The sequence below is a fragment of the Pygocentrus nattereri genome, chromosome 17 (assembly GCF_015220715.1).
Source record: "Pygocentrus nattereri isolate fPygNat1 chromosome 17, fPygNat1.pri, whole genome shotgun sequence".
In the NCBI taxonomy this organism is placed as follows: Eukaryota; Metazoa; Chordata; class Actinopteri; order Characiformes; family Serrasalmidae; genus Pygocentrus; species Pygocentrus nattereri.
The window spans coordinates 33900370-33923976 of record NC_051227.1 but is presented as its reverse complement, the minus strand read 5'-3'; the positions used below and the strand labels follow the sequence as shown (position 1 = coordinate 33923976).

At 40.0% G+C, this 23607-nt stretch overlaps 1 protein-coding gene across 4 annotated transcripts in view; it reads left to right on the top strand.

Moving 5' to 3' along the window:
* The window catches only part of tpst1 (tyrosylprotein sulfotransferase 1), a 59917-nt gene that overhangs the window by 33289 nt on the left and 3021 nt on the right, over positions 1-23607 (top strand). For 3 of the 4 annotated variants that reach the window (XM_017694788.2, XM_017694789.2, XM_017694787.2), the window contains exons 4-5: positions 21049-21099; positions 21795-21868. In XM_017694788.2, the coding sequence (XP_017550277.1) occupies positions 21049-21099; positions 21795-21830 (87 nt within the window). In that variant the 3' untranslated portion in view covers positions 21831-21868. The remainder of the gene's footprint in view (positions 1-21048; positions 21100-21794; positions 21869-23607) is intronic. The other variant, XM_037546388.1, reaches the window with a different exon arrangement.

Here is a 23607-nt window from a genome sequence, read left to right as displayed (position 1 = left end):
ACCCTGACAAAGATGGAGAAGAGACTGAATAATAAAAATCTTCAAACTGGCTGACTGTATTGTGAAAAGTGAGGATCCCTTTATGTCATCTATTCACTTATTTGACTGGTTTAGTAAAGAACATAGTGGCTGTGGGAGACTTGTTGCAAAATGCAACAGTATAATAGTTTAGTATGGAAGCTTGCTTTTTATTGCAATATTAATGATTAAATATTCAAATATACACGGTGATTCAGAAAGATTCATCTGATTTCAAAATGATTTTCACTTGTAAATCATTACAGAACAGTGCAGTAAATGGTTTAAGTGAGCATAAATATGACCTCGTCCAGCTGTATGGACAGCATCAACGTGACAGTCAAATTCATCCCACACTCAATTGAGCATGACGGGTGTCATTGTGCTCACAGCTCTTTCAGTGCCATATCAGAGATCATCCAGTGTTGTGGAACCAACGGCGATTGCTCTGAGCTGTTGGGTGTTTACTGCTTGTGAAAATCGTGTTGCACAGTTATGACGGATTCATTCTAATTGAAGTGGAGAACGCAAAACACTTTCTGCATAGGGGTCGGCATCTCCTCACAGACGCTGAAGATGCCATCTTCTGGTGATAGACAGAAACTCTACGACCCCCTCTTTCAATTGTTATGTGATTGGTTCCTAGGCACCGTCAGAAATCAGATGAATCTCTTTGAATCAGCCTGTTTTTTATTGCAATGAATATATGATTAACTTGTTTCTGTAATTCTGGCCAACAGTCCTTCATTTTTGCCACAATATTTACTGGCTTGGTGGTCCGAGTGGCCAGTAAAAATCTGACTTCCCCTGCTGACAAAACTACTTTGACTGGACTGTGTTAACCAGACAGAAATCAGATATCTAGGAAGGGAGATACTTAGTTGCTTATTGAAGTGCTCAGCAAACACAGACATTGCGAGTTTGTATTTTCTGTGAATACAACTGAAACTGAAAAATCAGTTATGTGACACCAGCATTGGCATAGATGATATATCACTGTTCTCTGGGTCAGTGGTAACAATTAATAAATGATGTATTGCACAGTCCTACCTCAGAGACGACTCTTGTCACCTTCGCTGGGCTGAGATTTTGAGGGAGCTTGAGATTATCTGTACAGATTTTCTGAAGCACCCCCTGAAAAATGTTATGACAACAACATAGTTTTCAACAGATGTAATTTGCACAAAATGTATAATTGCATAAAAACTGAGAATTTTTAGTAACAATGGGCTGGCATCAGCCTTAAACAGAACCTAGGACCCATCACTAGAATCTCAAGCCCTCTGAGATTCTACTGATAAGTAGTTGGAAAGATCATGCAGTGAGCATACACTGATCCTTGTTTCTACGCTTATTGTCCATTTTATCATCTCCACTTACTTCATAGGTGCACTTTGTAGTTCTACAGTTACGGACTGTAGTCCATCTGTTTCTCTGCATACTTTATGTTTGTCCCCTTTACCCTGTTCTTCAGTGGTCAGGAATGCCAAGGACCCTCACAGAGCAAGGGATCATTCTCAGCACTGCAGTAACACTGATGTGGTGGTGTGTTAGTGTGTGTTGTGCTGGTATGAGTGAATCAGATGCAGCAGTGCTGCTGGAGTATTTAAACACCTCAGTGTCACTGCTGCACTGAGAATAGTCCACCAGCCAAAAATATCAAGCCAACAGTGTCCTGTGGGCAGCGTCCTGTGACCACCAATGAAGGACTAGAGAATAATTAGCTCATGCTGTACAGAAAAAGATGAGCTATCGTCTCTGACTTTACATCTACAGCATGGACCAACAACATAGATGTGTCTAATAGAGTGGACAGTGAGTGGACACCGTGTTTAAAAACTCCAGCAGCACTTACAGTTCTTACACGGTTGTTAGGAGTCTTTAACTTCCTTTAATCATTTTTTGACCAATTTTGGAAACGTCTGTTTTTTTCCATTATTCTCCTTTGACTATTCCTGAAAAATGAACTTGCGAACGGTTTGGAAGTAGATCAAGGGTGTTCTCTGATTTTTGCACTATAGGTCTAGTAAAATAGTTACTGTTTCTCTTGGAGTCTGAAAGATCACAGGATGAATTGTTTGCTGCTGCCATGATGAACCTTTTAAATGGGTCCTGTGGGTGAAAGAAATCTGTCTGCCATTAGTTAAACCACACAGCATTCATTTTTCCCAATGCCAAAGCATGGAGAAATATTTGCCGTTTGGTTTGAATGATTGGTTCCAGAAGTTGACCTTCATATCTGGGTGTGGATATGCTTTTATTTATAAATACATAAACGAAAATACTGTAGTTAGGTGTCATATGAGTGTGCAGCTGCTGGCTGCATTGTATATGCTCTACTGTATGTGCCTCCCCCACCAGGTTGAGTTCATTCTCTCTGACTACAATAGCTAGATCCTGCCTTTCTTCTCCGCCATGGGCTGTGCGGTTGAGAACGGTGAGCACATCTGCAGGGTATTAATGCATGTTTCCCCCGGATCAAACACAGCTGCATGGCTTATTCATTGAACTTCCCCCTGATCTCCTTCTCTACATGCGTTACAACACACACACACACGCAGTGCTGAAGCTATGGGATCTGCTCACAAGGTGTGTGATGTAGACAGGCTGCAGTACTCAGGCGTAAGTAGAGATGGAACCAAGCGATTTCTGTTGAATCACGTACAAGTGGGCTGACTGCTCTGATAAGCTAAAGAATGCTACTGTGTTTTCTACTATGCTGCATTGGCTTGTTAGATTTTTTAGTAGTATGTATCTCAAGCTTGAAAGATATGATTTTGAATATCTGGATGTAGCTGATAACTCACACAGGAGTTTGCAAAAGATCTGTTCAAGGCACTGATGGTAACTGGCCATTCTATTTTGGGGGAAACACTGCGTAGGGGTTCTAGAAATGTGGCCTCACAGAGAGCAAAGTGATGAATAAGATTGTAAATCCCTGACAGTACCATGAATCATGTGCAGATGTTTGCCTGGAATTATATATTAAAAGTGAAGAAGCATGTTGAAAATACAGCATACCATATAAAAATAACAAAAAAAAACACCGCACTAAATAATATTGCACATTAATATGAAAGCGTTGTGAACTTTGCAATGATGGTGGAATATCGGTACAGACACTTTTAACCCTCTGCAAAAATGTTATATGTATCTGTAATGGTAATCTGGGTAGATAGAAATCTAATTTTTAAATGTATCCCTGTCATCTCTTTATTTTTAATTTAACTAATTAGCTTTGATTTTTTTTTTCAATAACAATTCTTCTGGAACTGATTTATCACCTTTTGGGTATGATTCAGATTTATTTAAAAAAAAAAAAGGCAAAACACAAACTCTACACAAACAATACACAAATGACTGGCAGAATACTATTATAAGCAATTATAATCACTTCTAACTTTCCTAAATCGATACAGTTGAATCAAAACCTTCATATTGCTGCATCATGATGTACTGGTATCAGCAAGTATTCAACATTAAAGTACTTGATTGAAATGGGGGTGGCTAGATGTGTCACTATCACAAAACCTCCTGATTGTGACTGTTGGAGATGATTGCAGTTATTTGAACTGATCACAGTTACTTATCACAGTTGTTAACTTTCAACTTATATGTGTAGATATCAAATGCTGCTGGAGATTTTAAACTCTGTTAGAGATACCTGCCTTGTAGATGAAAAGCCAGTGTTGCTGCAGTGCTGAGACTGAGCCCACCACTCAGATAATACCTGCTCTGTGGCGGTCCTGAGGGGGTCCTGACCACTGAAGAACAGGGTAAAAGGTGGCTAACAAAGTATGCAGGGAAACAGATGGACTGCAGTCTGTAATTGTAGAACTACAAAGTGCATCTATAGAGTAAGTGGAGCTGATAAAATAGACAATGAGCGTAGAAACAAGGAGGTCATAACTTTATGCCTGATCTGTGTGTGTGTATGTGTGTGTGTGTGTGTGTACACACTTATATATATATATATATATCATTCTGCCAGTTCTTGTGCTCTTAAATCCTTACGAGTGTCAAAAATGGCTGTTGTTGCTTTCAGTATGGCAGGGCAGCATGCCTGCTGCTGCCTTTTCATACATTACTCAAATGACTTGTTTTCTTGCAGACGCTCTGCATGCATTTAATTGATTCAATCTATATCACTCCGCAGCTTGTACGTACGTGTTGTTCAGACCTTTTGTTGTGTTGTTGTGTTTTGTCCTCCTGGGCTTTCTCTACTCTATCGTGAAAGCTTTGCAAATGGTCCAGCCTGAGCAGACAGCCCAAGCGAGGTTTCCTTGGAAACAGGGCCTAACTGGTAGACTCTGGTATGTTGGAGATGCATGGCATCGCTGTACAGTCGCACCGATGTTCCTTAAGAGCTGAGTTTGAGTTTGAAAGAGAGGAGAGCAGCTGTAATTTCCACAGCTGTGCTCACTGCCTGAATGAAATTCCTCTTCTTCAACTGTGAGAAAGATGCAGCAGAAAGCAGCATGTAAATTGCTCATCACCACAATGATTTGTTCAGTGACTAATCTCTACTTAAAGGTGCTCGTCAAGTACTTATTGTTTCTGCCGTTCTCAGGATTTGTAGATTCTTTTTAAATACGCATTTCATTCTTTGGCCTTGATATTGAATTGATGTTGCTTTTATATTGAATATGACTAAGCTTCTATACGCAGCTCTCAGTTTCTCTACCATTTCATCCTGATCATTTCCATTAGATGTCCTGCTAAAGCTCTGATTAAGATATTGATCTCACTGTGGGTGGTGTGGCACAGTCAGGGTGTGTTAAGGTTTAGGCATTTCTTTATACTGTTGTAAATGAACAAGTACCTCATCGTCAGTATTGTTGACTGTGACCAAGGCTAGGACCCTGAGCTAAAGTTGTGACATGTATACAAGGACATGACATTTTACTCGGACATATTGTACGTGTACTTTGCCTTATCTTATCAACCCACATAAGTAAACAAATTGTGCTCCATTTCATTAGCATTCAGAAACTGCAGTGTAATATTAACCATTACTGTATGTCTCATTTTCCCCAATAGAGAAAACTTGACCAACCATTTAGTCTAATATTATAGATTTAATACATACTACACATTATATATTTGAAGAGAAAGCTTTTTTCTTGTTGCTTTTTACTGCTGGATATCAGTCACCTGTATTTTTTTCAGTCTTACTGAAGTCAGTATAAGTTCCAATAATTCAGTTTCAGCCAGGCCAAGTAAGTGTCATAACTTTTTTAAATCTCAAAAGCAAAAATTGCAAATAAGAACTGAAGTATGAAACAAATGTGGCTCATCCAATGTGTATGGAAAAATATACGCAAGCCATGCGATCAGTCCTTGTGATCCTTTATGTAGCTTATTCTCTGCGGTACCCCTGGGAGTGAAGCTAAACTCTCTTTGAGTGGCCAAAACATGCAGCTTCAGCCTTGCAATAGTTTGGAACCAGATGTGGATCTGCGCTGTTTAGCCCAACATCTCTGACTTTCACCACAAATATTTATTGTTTTTATGTCCCTCTGCTTAGGCCCAGAAAAACAGCATGCTTTGTGTTAGTGCAGCAGAGTGGAGCTGACCGAATAAGGTTGTCTGTTCTATTCAGGAGTGATGCTGAAGGAGTGATGCAGAGAAGCAGTGGTCAGTGCTTGACCTGGTCATATATGCCTTATCTCTCTTGTCCTTGGGTGTTGTGTGTGGATTCAGACCTGTGGATTAAAGGTAATCCTCTAAAGCACTAGAGGCCTGTATTAGATGACTGAGAGTGTTCATGTGCGATTGGCACAGTCGTGCAGTGATAGTTGGTGTTGCAGTCTCATGAAATCATTTCAGATATTCAGCAGAGACTCTGTAAGGTGTGGGGAATTACTACAGGAGGATTATGCCGTCTCGTATGTGAGAAAGACTGCTGTGTGGTAGAATGGATGATGTGAGTGAAAGAGGTAAATAGCAACAGGGAGCAACATTTCTTGGGATAAGGTAGGAAGAAAGAGAGAGAGAGAGAGAGAGAGAGAGAGAGAGAAAGAGAGAGAGAGAGTCCACAGTGCAAATTGAAGCTGATTACTCCCATTAAAAGTATATTTCAGAGTTTTGTTGACAGGCTTTCAGCCAGCTCTGTCCTAAACTCCCTGTCTTGTCTGGGCTGAAATAATTCATTATGACAGCTTGAAACATCCCAAGGCCTCAAAGACACCATCCTACCCTGCTAAAGTAGAGCAGAAGATTCTAGCTCTTCATTCTATATCATCACCAGTTTATCAAAACCTCCTTTGTTTTGTTGTTATTGGGAATGTGCCAATTTAGAATATTTTCACAATATTGTGCAAATCTTTAAAGGTATGTTTTTAACTGTCATAAAGAAATGTTCTGAATGTGAGGACACATACCTATAGTACAGGGTTGGGATGTAACGAAATACAAGTTTATATACATATTCAGAATTCAGAAATTCAGTATCTATATTCAGTCCAAGTTCCATTTTGTAAAGGCGGTATTCAGAATACAGCAGACCAATAAAATGCTTTAGAAAACAATCTTGTTACATTAATGTCCAGTGCAAGTTAAGACTTAATTTATTTCTCCTATAAACATTTTGGAGATATGAGGTTATGTTCAGACATCAGTGATGTATAAAAAAACACCATGGGGGAAACAGGGAACAGACATGACGAAACAGAACACATGGTAAACAAACAACAAACAATACCATCCGCACAAACAATTCAAACTATACAAACAATACAAAGACCAACAAACAACTAGGAAAAACACAGGGCTTAAATACAACAGGGATAACAAGGGATAACAGGACACAGGTGGAATACACAGGTGGTAACAATCAGGGGCGGAGTCTGAAAACAAGGGGGCCAGACTGGAAAGATAAACGAAAGCACATTGACACGTAAACAAAAGCACATGGAAGACCAAAACACAAGCATGGATAACTGGGAGGGGCCAATCATGACATGTACTCTAAAGAAGAACTCAAATAAACAGATTATTAGTTCTGCTAAAGCCTGAGTAGACTGATAAATCAACATAGTGATCAATTATCAATTTCCGTGTTACTGAGCTCTGCTAAAGCCTGAGTAGACTGATGAATCAATATGCTGATCAGTTATTAATCTCTGTGTTGCTGAGCTCTGCTATGAACTGATATGAACTAGGATACTCCAAATAAAGTGAAAACAACTGAATTCGCCAGACTATAAACAAATTTTATTAATGCAGTTAGTTAAAAGTCTTTTCAGAATCTACTGAATGTTTTCACTGATGCTACATCATTGATGTGTTGATTATCTTACAGAGAGTCTATTGAGTGTTTATTTAATCTAAAACGGACCACTGAAAATATAGTGTCACCCAGATTTGACTTGCATTGTTATGAATGATCGGCAAATCAAGGTAAAAAAGGAAAAGAATATTGACCTTTTCACTAAAATTACTCAAATGAACTATAGTGGGTAGCACAGAAGAAGTTGTACTCAGGTGGGATTTACTAGCCTTTCTATCTTATTAAATCTGACAGCCTTATAAATATATTGTGGCGGCTGCTCCATTCTGGTCTGTAGAAAGGTTGTGCAGCGCAGCTCAGCATACCACGCCTCTAGAGCTCCTTCTCTGGAACAGAGCAAGTAGCCGCCACAATATGTAATATTGTAATAAATGTGTAATTTAGAATGCATTTTGTATGTCTGATTCATTTTTAGAAAGACTTCTGTACTACCATCTAGAGCCAGATTCAGCCAGCCCAGTTCCAGATTTATTTCCATTCTAAAGAACTGTAAAAGAAGAGTGAAGACTTTAATCATAGATATCAGCCAAAAGAACTAGATGTCTAGATGTATTGTTTGGGAGAAGCCGGTGAGCATGATGTTGGCACAGGCTTGCTGAAGCATGGTTGAAAAGGGCCAGGACTTTCAGTGTTGTTTTCCTGGAAACCCTGGAAATAATAGTAGCAGGAATGGTAGCTTTGTGTTGTGGTTGTCGTCTGGGCTGCCACAATGCTGAACAACTACATGTTTATTAATAATAATAAGCTCCCAAGTGCTGGGGCTGTCTTAGGTTTGAGACCTGAAGATGGCAGGAGTCCAAGAGAGGATAATTGGCCCTGTTTAATGGATGTAAAACACTGAATAAAAAAATTTGTGTACTCATAGTTTAGTTGGTGTTTTTTACAGTATTAATGCATTTTGTCTTTTTGAACCCCAGAAGAAACAAATATAGTACATGGCTTGATGTTATATTTTTGTCGTATTGCCCACCCCAATACTGATGTGTGATTGAATTTGGTTATGAATTTGATCATTTGATTGCAATTTAAATTCTGCAACAAAATCACACTGATATTTGTAAGTACTTTGCATGCTATTTATATGAAATAACCATTTTAGTGTTGTAAATTCACTCTGATTTTGTTTTGTAATGTCTGCACAGTAGCCTGGTCTTTTCTGGTGCTGTATCCTACCCTTCAAACACGCTGTTACTGCTAGCAGCTGTCTTAGGTTTGAGACCTGAAGATGGCAGGAGTCCAAGAGAGGATAATTGGCCCTGTTTAATGGATGTAAAACACTGAATTAAAAAATTCCTGTACTCATAGTTTAGATGCCAGAGTCTGGCATTTCCAACATGGTTTCATTCTGTACATTTTGCACACATTTCTGGTAGCCATGCCACACGAAGACTTGAAGTGTAATTGCTGCTCACTCACATTTAATGTGCACATATTTGTATGAGGGATGGCTAGTTTAAACCATCAAAACTCAATATTGATCCTATAAGTTGTCTTATTCCACGTTTTCCTCATGACAGAGCTATTTGTTAACTTCTAAAAACGTGACTCAGTGCTGCAGTTTGTGGATCACGTTTATGGTGCCTGTGTGAGGGTGGCATTGGAATAGAGTGCCATCGGAAGGAGCTCAAAGGACACCAAGTAACCAAACCTGTGTTTTCCTTGTCAGTTCAAACTGTGAATCATGAAGTCTCTACTCTTTTGGCATGTTTTATTTTGAAAAAAGGTGAGATATTCAACAGGTTTTCTTCTTATTTCTATGTCTATGTTGAATAACCACACCCACCAACCCTGCCTTCACCACCACCTCTGCCGTTCCCAGCATGATTTCACAGCAAACATCTTTTCGGACGTAAACAAGAATAAATGTGCCTTCGTTGGATGCCAGGTTTCCACTGATTCGTGTTTTAAGCCCTAGATTGTATAGGCAAGTAAACGCCTTTGATTCTGTATTTCATTTTAACTGAAGTAATCCAGCCATCAGTCTGAATCATTCTGTACACTTAACATGCCAATGTGGTACATGTTGAATAGAGAACGAACGAATGAAATTTTGAGATGCAACCTGTTTTTATCTTCACTGATCAACGCTTCTTTTAGCTGTGCAAGCGCATTGATATGGTAATTATTATTCTGTGGTTGTAAAGCATAACAGTAACAGCCTCCCCTGTATTTGTCTATACTGTGTGTACTGTAAATTAGCACGTCTTGAATCTCTTCCAAAGCCGCAATCAATACCTATTAAGTGGCTTTGCAGCTTCTCTGATCTATGTTGAGAAATTGATATTAAGATCAATATGTTCCTGGTCTGAGGATGATATGGTGAGGGAACAGCCTTGTTTAACTAAGATGGTCAGCCTCTAACTTCACTCTCTATTAGCAGGATTGGACGCAGTACCGCGATGCAGTTGGAGGTGTTTATATGTTTGGTTTGAACGCCCTTCATTTTTATTTAGTAAGATAAGGACATATGGGTGAGCGGTTTGATTTAAGGTTTTATTTAATCTACTGCAGTCCTCTGTAAGCGTGCGCTCCTGTGTGGCTGTAAATAAATGCAGGGAGGCCACAGCTGTCCAAGCCCCAGCCCAGCCACCCCAGCCAAATCTGTGATTTAAAAAGCTTGCAGAAACAAACTCGGTCACATCATATCAGTAAAATAAAATGTGCAGTGATGCAATGGAAACTGAAACGTGCTTTTCTTGTTTAATAAACTCTTCACATATTGCATGTTGAATTTTAGCTGCGAAACTGCCTGTGATTGATCTGGGCCCCTGTGGTAGAACAAAAAAAGTCATTTTGTTTTCTGTGGCTCTCCTTATTCCCTGCTCTTCTTTATTGTGTCATTTCTTTCAGTCTGTTCTTCTTTTGTAATCAAAGCAAACTGGAGGACATGGTGTAAGAGCTTTGAGTGTCTGTATCCGTGTCTAATTACCTGCTGATTACATCCAAAAGCTTATTGTTCAGTAACCACATGAGATGACTAGAGGAATGGATGTATAGATGGAAGGATAGATCGATGGATAGACAGACCAGATAGAGGGACAAACATAGCTATATTAGCTTAAGCTATAAAATGTACAAATGTATGTGCATTTACAAATGTGTGCTTGAATGCAAGTGAATATTTACAAACCTTTACATTTACAATAAGTTGAGGTTGTCAGTATTGTAGTTTATAAGAAATGAGGGTAGATATTGTACATGAGTTTGCATCATTCCAGGTGAGATAATGGGTCGAATAACGTAGTTTAACTTAAGGAAAACAAGGACAGTTATGGAATAATATAAACCATTAACCACTTAACAGGCCAAGTTTTATTACACACTTCTATAACCCAAGAAGAGCTCCATTCATTTGCACTGAAGTCCCTGTAGCTACTGAATAATATGCCTTTGTATGAAATAAACCTGGGAAAGGGAAACACTGGTGGTCTAGGATGGTCAAGACAAAGTGTGAGCAATCTGATGATATAGTTCTACTATATATAGGATATATATAGTAGATATAGTAGATAGATATACTTCTAGAACACTGACCAACATAAGGATAGATTCTGGTCAATTATAGAAGAGCCTGTAAACAATAAGCAGCAGACAGTAAAGACATGAACTGCATAGTAACAAGTATCTGACCATTATGATCTTATTTTGTTCATTTACTATCAGTTTTATCTTTGTTCCATACTGTTCCTTCGTATTTTGTGCAATTATGCACTGAATGTTGAATTTAAGAAAGAAATCATTGTTCTCATATTTTTAGCCTCTTTTGAAATGTGCATTATTGTTTTGCTGGTGCATTTTCTTTGTTCAAACTTTGGAAATCTAATGTGAAATGTGTTATGTATCATGGAAAACGTCTTGAAGTACGGTGATGTTTTTGCCGTGTTGCCCGCAGCTGTTTTAGACAGTCATCACCAAAGTAGTTCAGAGCTGACAGAGCTTTGATGGATGACGTTGGTCTCTTCGTTCCTCTTTGAACTTTTTCATTTATTTGCATGGTGTGCACTGCGGTTTGCTCTCTCTCCTTCCTCGGCCCCACTGGGCTGTGATCCACTTCCAGTTTGACGTTAAAGCAGGTGAAGCAGCCTGAAGCACAGAGAAGCCCCAATGCTGGGAGATTAGAAGCAGTAGCTTTAGCGCTCTCATAGGCACCCGTGCAATCTGAGCTGCACGGATTTGTCAACAGCACTGTCTAATCTCCACTGCAATCCACTGCCTAGCCCTGCGCCCAGTGATCAAAGCAACTGTCAGTGTTCAGCCTGTCTGCTCTGTGATGGTCCTGTAGCTTAAATTATTTAACTTCAACCCACCGAGCTTTCTGAAGGAAGTCAAGGTCTAATCCGGCTTAAGTTTTCCTTCTAATCTTTGAGTCATGTTTCAAAGTGCATTCTGTGTTGTTGGTATTTAGACGTGTTGATGTAGAGACATTACAATACAGCTGGTGAAAGCTTCTGGACACACTCATAGTACTTCTCAAAGAAAAGTAGTGCACTGATTATAGTGTATTTATATTACGCTGACCATTAAGGATGCACAATATGGGCGCAAAAGACCTTTGTGTGCACTTTTATATATATACCACTACATTAAGTATTCACTACATTAATCTTTTCTACGCTCATTGTCCATTTTATCAGCCCCCCTTTCTATATCGGTGCACTTTGTTGTTCTGCAGTTTCAGACTGTAGTTCATCTGTTTGTCTGTATACTTTGTTAGCCCCCTTCACCCTGTTCTTCAGTGGTCAGAACCTCTACAAGACCACCACAGAGCAGGTATTTTCTGGGTAGTGGATCATTGTCAGCACTGCAGTAACACTGACGCGGTGATGGTGTGTTAGTGTGTGTTTTGCTGAGCTGCTGTGTCTGATCCACACACTATTAGACACTTCTGCCTTGTTGGTCTACCTTGTAGATGTAAAGTCAGAGACAGTAGCTCATTTGTTGCTGCAGATATGTTTGAATGGTGGTGTTTAAAAACTCCAGCAGCACTGTGTCTGATATATAAAAGGGGATGCAGTACTCTAGGGCTGGCCCCAAACTGTGGGGCTAATCCTTCTTTATACGTTTTCCTTGTTCTAGCCTAATCTGTGCCCCGTAAACTCACTAAATTTACTGAGAAAACTGTCATGTTAACCCTTAGATGCATAAGTGGGGTCAAAAATGCCCCCGAGGGTTGTTATTTTTCAAAATCTCTGAAATTAAAAGTTTTTACACATCCATATTCCAGGTATTCCTCATAAAACATGTTTGTGACTTGAGGCCATTTGAATTTTTAAAAATGTTTTTATACATTTTAAGAAATTGCAGTTTTTGTGTCACTACCCCAGTTTTTCATAAGCGGGGTCAAAAATGATCCCAAGCATTTCCTACAGAATCTCAAGGGTTTGCTTTGGGAACCTTCTGATTCTTACCAACTGTGACTGTCAGGATACATTTTCTGTCCCATTTACACATCTGATGCCTGCATTCTCACCACCAGGAGGTCACAGCAGCATACATGTAAATATCTTCATTTATCAACTCCATGCCTTTTCTGTCTTAGAGTATCATGTTGGTCAACAAAGTAGACACTAGTTAGCTAACTACTACATAATGTTAGTAATAATGTTAGTATTGTGTCAGCTGGCTTACTTAGCTAGCTAACATTACACTAGCTTAGTAAGTTAGCTGATATTACTGCATTTGTTTTGTAGAGACTCGCTGTATTCATGAGTCCTTGTAATAAAAGCTAACCTGTTAGGTAACCTATTACATCATTATTGATATATTGTCCATCAGCTGTGCAGTGGATTCAGACACACAAGTCACAGCATCACCACAGACAACTTCTTCACCAGTGTGCCTTTTGCAGAGCATCTCCTGGAGAAGGGTCTGACTATTGTGGGAACATTGCGACAGAACAAGCCAGACATCCCTCCAGTGATGAAGGCTTCCAAGTCGAGGGAGGTTCACAGCACTGAATTTGGGTTCAGTGGCAGCATGACCATGATCAGCTATATCAGAAAAAAGGGAAAGGCTGTTCTGCTTCTCAGCACAATGCACCACAGCAAGATGGTGGATGAAAACAGACAAAAGAAAAAAACAGAAGCAATCCTCTTCTACAACCAGACCAAAGGAGGTGTAGATACCATTGACCAGATGGTTGGCAACTACACCTGCAAGCGCCAGACACAGCCACTCTAAACGCCTACTCATTTTTTAGGGCTCAGCACCCTGAATTTTCCAGAGGAATCACCATTGCACGACGACATTTCCTCACAGAGCTCTCAAAGGACCTTGTAACTCTTCACATGAAAAGTCGACTGGAAGGTACCCCGAACCTACCAACCTACATCGCTGAAGCAATGGGAAGGTGTGGAGTGACAAAAAACCAGCAACAGGAGAGAGGCAAAGAGGGCAGACAGAAGAGAAAGATGTGCCAGATGTGTCCAAGAAACAAAGACCGCAAAGCCACCAATTACGGTTGGAAATGCAGTACCCCAGTACCCCAAAATAATTTTGTGTGGGCAAATGTGAGTGGACAGTGTTCTGGTATTATGTATGTTCATTTTCTTTTTTGTCCTGCAGAAACATGGACATACTAACAATAATTTTTGAAGAATTTTTATGTTATTTCTTATGAAAAAATGTTATAAAAAGTTATAAATATGCATGCTAAATGTAAAATCAGTCTTTTGTTGACCCAAATATAATAAATATAATTAGCTTTAACCAAAATTAAAGGCATTTTTTTTAATTCATTGCAAAAACACATTGATTCTAATTGGGGTCATTTTTGACCCCACTCATGGAAGAGTTTAGGTATTGGTCGCTCATGCATCCAAGGGTTAATCCACATGAATTGACATAATTTAATCAGGCAAAAAATTGGATGTAGCCTAGGTACTGAATAGCCAGTGTGGGAATATCTAGGCCCAGCACACATGATTCAGCTCCTCAGCTAATAAGCCTAATAAGAGTTTTATCAGGTGGAATATAGCAAAAAATGGTGCACAGCAGTGGATACTCCAGGACCGTGGTTGGGAACCCCTGCTCCAGAAAAATGGGAAAAAAAAATAATAAATTTGTGAAAATTTAGTGGAAAAATCAAACACTGGGGATGCCTGTATGCACATTCAAATCACGATTCAGAAAGCATTTCAGTGACATTGATGCTTTTTACTTACCCTCCACAGAATCCAACAGCAGTTAATTCCTTTACTAGTGATTTCCATCTGTTTTCCTCATTGACAGAAAGGTCATTCGCGGATGTTTTAAAATCACAGGATAACTGCACAAACAAAAGAACAAATCCACAGTACTCAAGTTTACTGTACCACAAGTTTACTGAACTGTGACAGTTTTCATTGTAACATTTGGAATTCTCTCTAGAAATCTGACTTCACAGAGGAACACTGTTGACCTGGCAAGTCGCTACCTTCCAATTTGCATCTGCAATGAGAACAGGAGGATGTGCACAGACCCCCATGTGGTGTTAAAAATACAGTTATGATATATTTCATTGTTATAGACACATTAGATTTATAATTGCATTCATATGCATAAACAACAACAGTAAGTAACTAGCAATGTTTTAAGAGGTGCTATTTTTTTTGCACTGTCAAAAAAATCTAAAAAAAAGAAATCCAAATCATAATTTTCAGTTTGTGACTTTCTCTGAAAGTGATCTTCAACATTAAATGACACTGATATGAACAAAATGCTTCTTGGAAATTTTAAAGCTCAGCTTTAAGGCTTACCAGTGTTCTTCTTAGTCTGTCTGCTCTGTACTCAAGTTGAATTGTGTTTTTGTTGGACCGTGAGGATTGTTTACTATGAAGAGTCTTCTTCTACATTTAGCTATTACAAGATATTATTTTATACATCTGATCCACAGCAGTAGACAGTTCCATAGATAGCAGTAAGAAAAGAAAATTTAATGTAAGCACCGGGGTGGAGACTGGAAGAGCACATGAGAGCAGAGGTGAGCAGCCTTCAGACTTCAGGAACAACGAGGTCCAGAGGAGCTTAGCTGACGGCCTTCAGAGGCAACGTTACACCCACCCACACATATAAACACACGGCCAGAGCAACTGTAATTATTGTTGTTACACTTCACAAACTTCTGATCTCCTGTTTTATCCAGAAGCGTCAGGCCGCTCAGCTAGACTAGTTGTTTTGAGTAGGAGTCAGTTGCATGTATGATGATGGAATAGAGCTCTACTTCATATTAGCTCTTCTTGTAGCCGTATTACAGTTTTCAGTTACCTCATTGATGGACAGTTCACTAATCCACAATGAGATAAACAACCAGCTAAAGTTCATGCGAGGTGCTGGCTGCCTCATTATTTTTTGCATCCCTCTGAGAGGATAACAAACCCACATCAGTCATCTGTGGCCGACTCTGGGCCTAGTTGTCATGTTTGTTTTTTAAGAGGACGTTGAAGCAGTGTGTGTGTGTGTGTGTGTGTGTATGTTTGTGTATGTGTGTTTGTGTATGTGGGGGGGGCAGATAAGAGATGATGTGAGCCACCATTCTGGATCCCTGCTTTCAGCCTATCTTCCTACACAGCTCTCTGCCTCTAATCAGCAGCGACAGAGTCTTGTGAGAAGCTCATGAATTTGGCTGAAACAGTCCAGGCCGGGTCAGGTCCTCGCTCCGGCCCCGACGTTACTCTCTCCGACATTGAACGTGTACACGTGGGAATCTGGCGGCTTCTCGGAGACCAAATCATAACACTCTTCCTCGATTTACTGCCAAGGTCACGCAAGTGATGGAGCTACAAGGCGTACTGCCCTCTTTCTTCCTGAAACACTCCCCCCACCTTCTCAGAAGAAGAGGAACATTTTGAAGTAGCAGGCATACTGTGTAGCTGTTAGCAAGACTACCCTAGCTAGCAAATGGCAGCATGACTAAAATGCTTAATTACTTGTGTAAATACTCATCACACATTATCTTTACATTCATGGTGTAATTTCACTTTAAATACAGCGAACTCTTAATATTGAGTCTGTTAACTAGTATTAACATTAGCTCTTCATTACTTGTACCCTCAGTCATGGACTGTCGGCACTGGGGATTGAACCGGCGACCTTCCGGTCCAGCCCACGAATGCCCCCTTAGTGGAAGGAGTGGAAAGACTATGTTTCTGCAGTTCTTACATGTTATAGTGGACCTCAAGACCCTAAAGGGGCCTTGATGCTCCAAACAACAAGCTGGGCAATGGCAAAACGTCTTCTTTTTTTTCAAAGTAAAAGAGATCTCTAGCTGTTACTTGTTATAACGCCTGTATGACACTTATAGAACATTTTAAGGTTTTGTTTTGTTAATTTTTTATCAATTTGCTAATAAAAATTACTTTTATGGCAGCTAATCATCAGCTAAAATTTCATGATTGACCATTTTATTTAGTGCTTATGTGGCTGTTCTAACAGTTGATGTTTTGTGGCAACAATTCATGTACAGTTGTAGTGATGGCTGAGTAATAATAATAATAATAATGATAATAATAAAAATAGCATCTTTAAGGTTAAAAGTGTAGTTCCATGTGTTTCACCGTGTATTTAAACACAGTAAATCAGTAAGCGTATATCAAGCAATAGGATATCAATTAAAAGAACACATCTGTAACAAAAATAAAAAGGAATAAAGAAATCAGGAAAGTATTAAAACAGCAGGAACATGGAATAAAAATGAAAATTAAAACAAGAAAATAAAATAGTATTTTATATTGTAAATAAATACAAAGGGGCATTATCAACTAATAAATAAATTAATTAAATAACAATGTTTTCAACTATTTTTTAAAGCTAGTAACAGTAGATTCCTGACATAAACTAACTGGTAAATTAACTGGTAAAGAACTTTACCAGAACTTTGTGCATTACTGCTTCACTGTTCTTCATGCTTCATTCTGCAACTTGAGGAGCTCAAATTTGGAGCATTCTGAAATGTATGAAAGTGCTAACCCATAAACACATTTAATATAGTGTAAATGAACAGGCAACCAGCAAATGATGGTAAAGCAGCTCCTCTGTTTTTGCCTGGCTGCAGTTTGTGTGTATTGTCGTATCACTTTTTAAAGTGCTTATGTAAAACATGTTTTCCTAGTGGCTGTACTGCATATACCTGCATATCACGTAGACCACACCAGTGGAGAGGAGTATAGGCTCTATCAGCCCTCAGCCTTTAACTTGTTTTGGAGCGTTATGAAATGGCACTCTGGGAAAATGGGAAACATGCATGCTGTTAGTTTGTGTTCGAACCCATTGCAAATAAATTCCACTTTGGCCAGAGGAGGCAGTTTGGCCAGCCGTCCCCTGCCCCTCTCCCACCAGCACTGCCGGATCCTTTGCTGCTGACCTGGATGCCTCTTTCAGTAATTAGGGCTGAAGACTTGTGTAATGGTCCCATCCCGCAGCCTGCGGTAGGCCGAGCGAGCCAAATCCACTCCATCCTTCTCTGAACCAAGACGCCTTTTCTTCAAACACGTCAAACAGCCCTGAGTCAAAGGAGCGGCTGGACCTAGAGCCCCAAGTGTGTTATCTGTCAGCTTCTCTCTTGTCTCACGTGGACGTGAAGTTCCGAGCATGGGCTGCTAATTACTGCGAGACTGGAGGAGTTCAGTCTTTCAGATTTTTACCTTAAATGGTTTAATTAGAAGGTTTAATTAGGAAAAAAACTGGCAAGGAAAGGATTGCCTACGTTCCCAGCAAAGCATACTTCCCTCCTCCTTCTGTCTCCTCTCCTTTTTACACTCGCTCACATTGCTCACCAGGGAGGGGAGGTCTGACTGATGGAATTTGTAAGAATGAGACTTTGTGGGGCTTTAATGGATGACAGGCCCAGCAGTGGCTGCATGGAAAGTAAAGCAAGTGAGAGAGCCTCAGATTTCCCCACTGTCTGCCTGGCCGCCATTCTGCCGAGTGAAGTGTTGCAAAATTATGAATTTAACACAGTCTGGTAACCCCCCACCCACCAACCCCCCCACCCCTGGCCCCACCTCTCTCTCTCTCTCTCTCTCTCTCTCTGTGTCTGGTGCTCTCGGCCTCAAAGCCTCTTTTTTGTCCTTGATTTGAATAGTTCTTTTGTTTTGCATTTTTTTCATCCTTTCATTATTTCATTCTTATATTTCATACATAGCTATACTTATAAACTATGTTCGTCTGCACTTATTGTACCTAATGGTCTGCACTGAAGAATATTCTCTTACAGCATTTATGAAATGTAAACACTGTTGAAGTTGGCTATTTTCATAGCTGGACACACCTCACTTGCGAATTACTTGGGATAAGAAAGTGACCTATGAAGCAATATAATGTGACTGATCAATCCGTCAGGCACACATACTCTTCTGGGCTGCTAGTTCCTCATAGTCTGGGTTTACGTGGTGAAATCTTTGTGCAACCTCAGTTGCTTCAAACTTACAGGAAACGGAATTTCATTTGCTGTGCATAATGTAAAGCTTCCTGCAGCTCTGTTGAAACTTGTTTGACCCTCAGTTGTAAAAGCTGCAACGTTCTTCATTTTGTAAGACAAGTTTCAAGAAAGTAAAGAGATCAACAATAAATAAAAAATTGGTCAGCAGTATCATTTTAATATATTAATTTACAAAAATTGATCAGTGATGCTGCATAGATCACAATGCAGCAGCAGGCAAGGCAGAACAAACATTGGCACAAGCAGATGTTTAAATAACTGTCATGTTAATATTGGGTGGATGGCTAATTAGTAAGACTGGGACCACTGATCAAGTCAACATATCATGATCAAGTCAACATATCATGCAAAAACATGATGGTCTCTTGGAATAACATTCAATATTTGCTCATAACTATTTAGCTATTTAGCTCATTAGTGGGCCTGGGAAGATTTGCAGTTTTAAAAAAAGCTGACAAAATGTTCAGTAAACTGTATTTTAATGATAAAAAAGCCTTGCATTTTACAGTAACGTTCAGTATGTCTTGGACAGTTACTGTTTGTGCCAGACAGGAGGGACAAAGCCCAGAGCTTTTTCCCACACCGAGTCTGAGTTTTACAGTTTCTCAGAGAATAGTTGCTCATGGTTTATTTGCTCCTTTTAGCTGAAGCAGAGCATCGAACTCCACACAGTGCCGCTGCTGCAGAGCTTCTCTGTCAGCAGAATGGGCTGTTACCCATTGTCTGTGGCTTTGAGTCGCACTGGCTTAAATAAAAATTACCTGTTTGATTAATCTATTTTTTTTCCTTTTTATATTTTTTGCAGGTTGGGTTTGCTAAAAGGTGCCTGCATTATAATCACATCTGCCTTTTTTCATCCCTAAGAATCAACTCTGTGTGTGGATTTTACAAACAGACTGGACATGCGAATAGCATTAAGAATGAAGGACGCAGGACGGTGCAGAGTTAATGCACACAACATGGAAAAGAAAAAAACACTAAAATTCAGTTTTCTGGCTGGTATTTATAATTATCAAAAACTTGATCAGTAGTATCAGTCTTACTAATTAGCGAGCTACATTAACATGACAGTGGTCTGCTTGTGCCAGCGGTTGTTGTGCCTTGCATGCTGCTGTATCATGATATTTAACTGATGAGTTGATTCAGTTATGCTTCGGCAGGAAATTCACCAAACTGTGTGAACTCTGTGGTTGGGATAGTGTTGTGGTTAACACCTCTGCCTTCGACACTGTAGACTGGGGTTCAATCCCCACCTGGTCAAACACCCTACACTATACCAATAAGAGTCCTTGGGCAAGACTCCTAACACTGCCTTGGCCTACCTGTGTAAAATGAATAAACTGTAAGTCGCTCTGGATAAGAGCATCAGCCAAAATGCCGTAAAAAAACTTGTTCTGAACTTATTCTCTTTTAGAAAATTAACAAAACAAATTTTGACCTAAACTTTTGCACACACCTGTATACAGCCAGAACAAGATGATTTGTAAATCAAATATTGTATAAGTATATTATTATAATATTATAATATAATATAGTAATACAAAAATTACTATATATATATATATATATATATATATATATATATATATATATATATAGTGGTAATCTAGTTAACAAGTGAATAGTCAGATATATACGTGCTACTTTGATCATTTTTGAATAGAGTTGTTAGGTTGCATGTTAGTTGTGGTTCACTCAACTTGCAACTAGGAACCAGTTGCGCTGATAATTTCACAAGCGGAGTGGAGCAACCGGACTTTTCCTAATTGTAAACTGTTCCTCTCTGCCTCTGTGTGCTCAGACACTCAGTAGTGAGGACACTCGGGCTGCCTCAGATACTAGCAGCGCACAGAATACACAAAGGCCTCTCTCTCTCTCTTTTTCATCCCTTGGCTTTGGCTCAGTGAGATGTGAACGTTGGGTTGGGCTCAGTTTGACACCCTGGGAATTGACACACAATATCCTCCCAACAGGGAGAAGAATGAGTGTCTCTCATGAGAAGCCTCTGCTAGCTTTTCACTCGTTTACATTCAGAGGCCTTCATTTGGCCCCTCATACTGAGATGTCCAAATGTCCTTTATCAGTTCCTTTCTGCTACATTTGATTCCAGTTCTGACTACCATTGTATAGGCTGAATAGATGACAGTGTGGATTACACAGAAGGTCTGAGGTCCATAACAGAGAAAGAATGTGAAGATCCAGGTTAGATGGTGTATCACTGGCGCTCCTTTTGATTGCTCTGGATGTAAGAACAAAGCTCTGTTGTGTTGACTGCACTCATGCAGCTTCCTAAGCCTCTAAATCCAGCTCTTTGTTTTTGCAGGTGTTTAAAGGTGAATTTCAGCTACCTGATTTTCTTAAAGAACAATCACAGGTACGATAGCCCTCCTGCCTGCTCTGATCTTGTCAGTTTGTTTCCTCACAGATTTGAGTTTTTTTTTTTTCATTTTTTCCCCTCAGTTTTTTGATCTTCACTGCTAACCATCATTTCCATCTGCTTTCTCACTTGATCTTATTGGTTTGTAGTAATTTTAGTATTCCTGCTAATGAATAACTTGCCTTGCAACCTCCTACAGTCTGGTGTCCTTTGATCTCATTTCTTGCCTTATGTTCGTGTTTGGAAATGCATCGTCTCACATTAGCACTTAGCTCGCTGCCCTCATTTCTCATGGTCCCACAGTGAGTCGAGGCCAGACGCTGGATTTTTACTGCCCCCTCTCGAGCAGTTAGAAGAGTTACTCCTCTTACTGTCGATTCCTGACTTGAAGAATTTGCTCCGGTTTGTTCAGCTACTACTGATTTCCAGGTAGACTCAGATGGGATTTGACTGGCTTGCTCTTTGCAGCGTTGGTTTCACAGTGACCGAGGGAGAGGACATGTGACCGAAAACCTCAGGACACAGCTGCAGTGGTTCAATAAATGTCACTGAGTAGATGTCGGTTTTCTCACTTTGGTGCCTTCTTTACTTCATCTCAAACGTCGGTCCTCTTTCTGTCAGATGCTGAACTTCCTTAGTACTGAATTGAATGTTTCTCACCATCTCTCTCTCCATCTCTCTTTTGTTCTCAGCTTCAAAAGTCTTCAGAAAAGCCAAACCCAAGTTAGGAGGAGGTGGAAAACTAGCATGGAACACACCCATAGAGGTGAGTGTCTCCTGTCATTAACAGAGGAAATACTATCTGAACCACATGTAATTTGAAGTTTATAGCAAAAAAAAAAAAAAAAAATCTCCCACATTTTCCACATCATACCCACAAATAGTACCCAGTTATCGTAAGATTTAAGTGGAGGACGTTAACATAACGCCAAACTGGCATTCTGTCAGTAGTTAAGCCTCAAGCCTGATGAAATGGATATGCTGGTCAGCTTGGCTAAAAAGGCCCAGAGCCCAGTACAAAGGAAATAATCACAGTTGAATTGTATTTTATAGTATTGGTGCAATCAGATATTCTCCTTAAGTGGTTGAGCTCTAACTGTAGCTATAAGGCTAATGTAACTAACAGGTAATGGTAGCTTATTAGCATGTTATATCGCACATTTCCCACAGACTGCATCAAGCTATTAAGTATCCTCAAAAAAGACCTGCTTATGTGCTGTCTGCCACTGTGCAGTATTCTTGAAGCAGAAAGAATTATAGCTTATATCTTCAGTGCAAAGCTGTAAAATCAAACTATATGACTTGGTTAATTGACTACATTTGAGAAATCTGTAAATTGGCATTTAGTTTTTTTTTGCCAGACTGTCACGTTTTTTAATACTGTTTCTATTTTAATTTATTCTTCTATTTTATGAATGAATCGGGGCAGTCATGGGCTGGAGGTTAGGGAACCAGCCATTGTGACCAGAAGGTCACTGGTTCAATCTCCAGAGCCAACAGTACATGACTGAGGAGCAACAGTACACATCCTTGATCAAGGCCCTAACCCCGAACTGCTCCCTGGGCACTGCGGATAGGGCTGCCCACCACTCCAGGCACATGTGCTCACTGCCCCCTAGTGTGTATGTGGTGTTTCACTTCACGGATGGGTTAAATGCAGAGGTGAAAATTTCTCTGTTGTGGGATTAATAAGGGTCTCTTAATTAATCAAATATATTCTTAGGTTTAAAGAACCTACATTTTGTGACCTGGGTATATACACTGCTCAAAAAAATAAAGGGAACACTCAAATAACACATCCTAGATCTGAATGAATGAAATATTCTCATTGAATACTTTGTTCTGTACAAAGTTGAATGTGCTGACAACAAAATCACACAAAAATCATCAATGGAAATCAAATTTATTAACCAATGGAGGCCTGGATTTGGAGTCACATACAAAATTAAAGTGGAAAAACACGACAGGCTGATCCAACTTTGATGTAATGTCCTTAAAACTAGTCAAAATGAGGCTCAGTATTGTGTGTGGCCTCCATGTGCCTGTATGACCTCCCTACAATGCCTGGGTATGCTCCTGATGAGGATGGTCTCCTGAGGGATCTCCTCCCAGACCGGGACTAAAGTAAGCATCTGCTCAATCGGATTCAGGTCTGGGGAACGGGCGGGCTAGTCCATAGCTTCACTGCCTTCATCTTGCAGGAACTGCTGACACACTCCAGCCACATGAGGTCTAGCATTTTCCTGCATTAGGAGGAACCCAGGGCCAACCGCACCAGCATATGGTCTCACAAGGGGTCTGAGGATCTCATCTCGGTACCTAATGGCAGTCAGGCTACCTCTGGCGAGCACATGGAGGGCTGTGCGCCCCCTAAGAAGAAATGCCACCCCACACCATTACTGACCCACTGCCAAGCCAGTCATGCTGAAGGATGTTGCAGGCAGCAGATCGCTCTCCACAGCGTCTCCAGACTCTGTCGTGTCTGTCACATGTGCTCAGTGTGAA